Consider the following 2,861-nt stretch of genomic DNA (forward strand, 5'->3'; position numbering starts at 1 on the left):
CCCAAATCTTTTATATAAGACTACATCCCATACAGGCAAGAGTGAACAAAGATTAAAAAGGAGATAATAGCATCTTATGAGCATGTTGAAAATAAAATACCAAGTCATCTCTAATGTTTTCATTCTCATAAAACATCTTTGTTGCCCAATATTACAAGGTGTGGCTAGGCTTCCTGACCTTTGAGACCACCATCCCTATCTTTTGTCCTGAGTTAAGGTGCTGCTTTTAAGTACTGGGAAAGTGAAAAATGAATTCCTTGGAACCCAAGGTTCTATTCCAGTCAGATACTTCTGGATTTTATTCATGACATACTTATTTGATAGGTCCCACAGAATTGCCAAAAGTTAATGAGTAGTGCATTTAGCAAGTCAAGAAAATCTGAGTCTTTACTTCAGTGCTTTTCATTTATACAGTACTCTGATCTTTATAAAGCTTCTTGCTTTTCCCACAATTGGAAAACCTTTACCCACCTCCTGAACTCTCCTCCCCCCTAAAAAATAATAATCTACCTATTTATAGTATCCATTTATTGACTTCCCACTGTACTAGGCAAAGTGTCAGGTATGTTCATTTAAGCTTAGCAGTGACAGCTAAGGACAGTGAGGAGACTACATTGCCTATAATCACAAAACTATTGATAGAATGAGGCTTTCAATCATGCTCTCTCTATATTTCTCCATCAAAGCCTAGCAATATTACTATGTATACAGTTGTAGCAACTTGGAGGAAAATGACCAAGCTTCCAGATGGGCATTAACATTGCACAGTGTAAAAAGTTTTGTTTTGTTTTTGTCTTTCTAGCAGACAAATCTGATCCTAAACCAGGGGGTATGACTCAAGAGGTTGGCCAGCTCCTGCAAGACATGGGTGATGACGTATACCAGCAGTACCGGTCACTTACCCGTCAGAGCAGTGACTTTGATGCACAGACAGGATTTTCCATTAATGTAAGTCAGTTCCAACCTTCAATTTTCCTTCTCTTTTTGGTACCTATTACAGGATAAAGGGTTTATGCCAAGAATATTTCAAAGGTGTTAATTTTGATGTATCTATAAATTATCCATTTTCTAAAAATGAAGATTGGGTTGTCCCTGGGATTTTCTTTTTTCTCCTTGGATTAGAAATGTTTCTTTAATTCATTTTTCATTCTCATCTTCCTCTGTTCTCTTTTCTGCCAGTCTTCTAGTGGCTGTATATAATGATACCTTCCCACAGGTTATAGTATATAGATGGGAAATGTGGTTAAAAGATAGACAGAGAGTCAATAACATTTACAGCCAGTACCCTGAAAAGGAGTCCTGCCACTTGGGGACAGTTGTCTTTGAAATTAATAATGGCTCAGGAGTTTTCTTCTTCCATAGAGTCAGGTCTTTGCTGCAGATGGTTCCTCCACTGAGACTTCCGCATCTGGGGTATCCCAAGGAGAAGGTAATGGGTTCACTTTTCTCTTTTGCTCTTATTCCTTGAGAGGACAACTTGAAGAAACTGGGTGTCCTGGACAGGCAGTAGAGGAATACAGGCATAATTGTCATGTTTACTTGCCTAAGTGAACTTTCTCGGGGGTGAGCTCAGCATTCTGTAAACAAAAGGTCCATCCCAGTTATCTGAGACCAGATTAAGTCTTTATACTCTTTAGGAATGCAGGAATACATGCAGATCTCCTTAGAGCCAGCAACTCAGGACTGTAGGCCTCATTTCTTACTATTGCTACCAGCTCCAGAAATTACAATGCTTTCTATAGGGTCTTTAGAAGACTGCCATTTGAATGCCCCAGTGAGAGCTGGTGCTATAGGCACAACAGTGTTATTAAGGAGCATCCATTAATGACCAGAGCCAGGTAAATCAAAGATCCTGGGCCAAAGGGCTCAGGCCAGTTTTCTGTATCAACGTTTCACCCATGCCTGTTTTCTTGTTGAGCTCTATTCCATTTTATAGTATGGCATCCTGACCCTGTACCCACCCCTCATTATATGCTAAAATTAATGGAACTGACCATAAAAAAGAATGAAATTTTGCTATTTGCAGCAACATGGATGGAATTGGAGGGCCTTATGCTAAGTTAAATAAGATAAATACAAATATTGTATGACATCACTTTTACATGGAATCTAAAAAATAAAACCAGTGAATATAACAAAAGAAGCATACTAACATACAGAGAGCAGGCTAGTGATTACCAGTGGGGAGAATTAGGCAGGGGCAGTATAGGGGTAGGGGATTAAGAAATTCAAACTATTGGGTATAAACTAAACTATGAGGATATATTAGCGAATATAACCAATATTTTATAATAACTATAAATGAAGTATAGCCATTAAAAATTGTGAATCACTGTATTATACACCTGTAACTGATACAATTTTGTGCTACACTGCAATTCAAAAGGAAATACAATGAATAAATAAAGCCAATGGAATTGTAACTTAACCCAGTAGTGGTTGCTATGGTAACATCCTTTAGTTCTCTTCTTGAAACCTCTGCATATATTTCTTTTGGTAGCTTCCACTAAGACTAATTATAGAACCTTGGTGCCAGTGATACTCTTCTAGCTATAACATTTGCATGGTGGATTCTTGCTTTCTAGCAGCTTCAACAGAGCCCATTGGCTACTTGCCAAGAATTAGAAATGTCCTGTGGATGAGACAGTTCAAGAGCTGCTGCTTCTTGACGGGAAAGAGCTTTGAAATCTAAGTTAAGATGTTGTCCTTAATACCAGACTAGTCCATGGAGATAAGTTTAAAAGGCTAATAATAAAATATTGGTTAGTTCATTTTGTTGGGACTTAATGCTCATATGTAGTATATAGTATGGATGATGGTACTATCATTCAAGGGAAACATCATTGCCCACTGTGTGACAG

At 38.0% G+C, this 2,861-nt stretch overlaps 1 protein-coding gene across 1 annotated transcript in view; it reads left to right on the forward strand.

Annotated features, from left to right (window-relative positions):
• The window catches only part of LOC104981461 (E3 ubiquitin-protein ligase HUWE1-like), a 7,544-nt gene extending 5,498 nt beyond the window's left edge, over positions 1–2,046 (forward strand). Inside the window, exons 5-6 of the mRNA XM_010830594.1 lie at positions 803–948; positions 1,363–2,046. Of these exons, the coding sequence (XP_010828896.1) occupies positions 803–948; positions 1,363–1,551 (335 nt within the window). The 3' untranslated portion in view covers positions 1,552–2,046. The remainder of the gene's footprint in view (positions 1–802; positions 949–1,362) is intronic.
• The last annotated feature ends 815 nt before the right edge of the window (positions 2,047–2,861 follow it).

The sequence above is a fragment of the Bison bison genome, unplaced genomic scaffold (assembly GCF_000754665.1).
Source record: "Bison bison bison isolate TAMUID 2011002044 unplaced genomic scaffold, Bison_UMD1.0 scf7180017859068, whole genome shotgun sequence".
Lineage (NCBI taxonomy): Eukaryota > Metazoa > Chordata > Mammalia > Artiodactyla > Bovidae > Bison > Bison bison.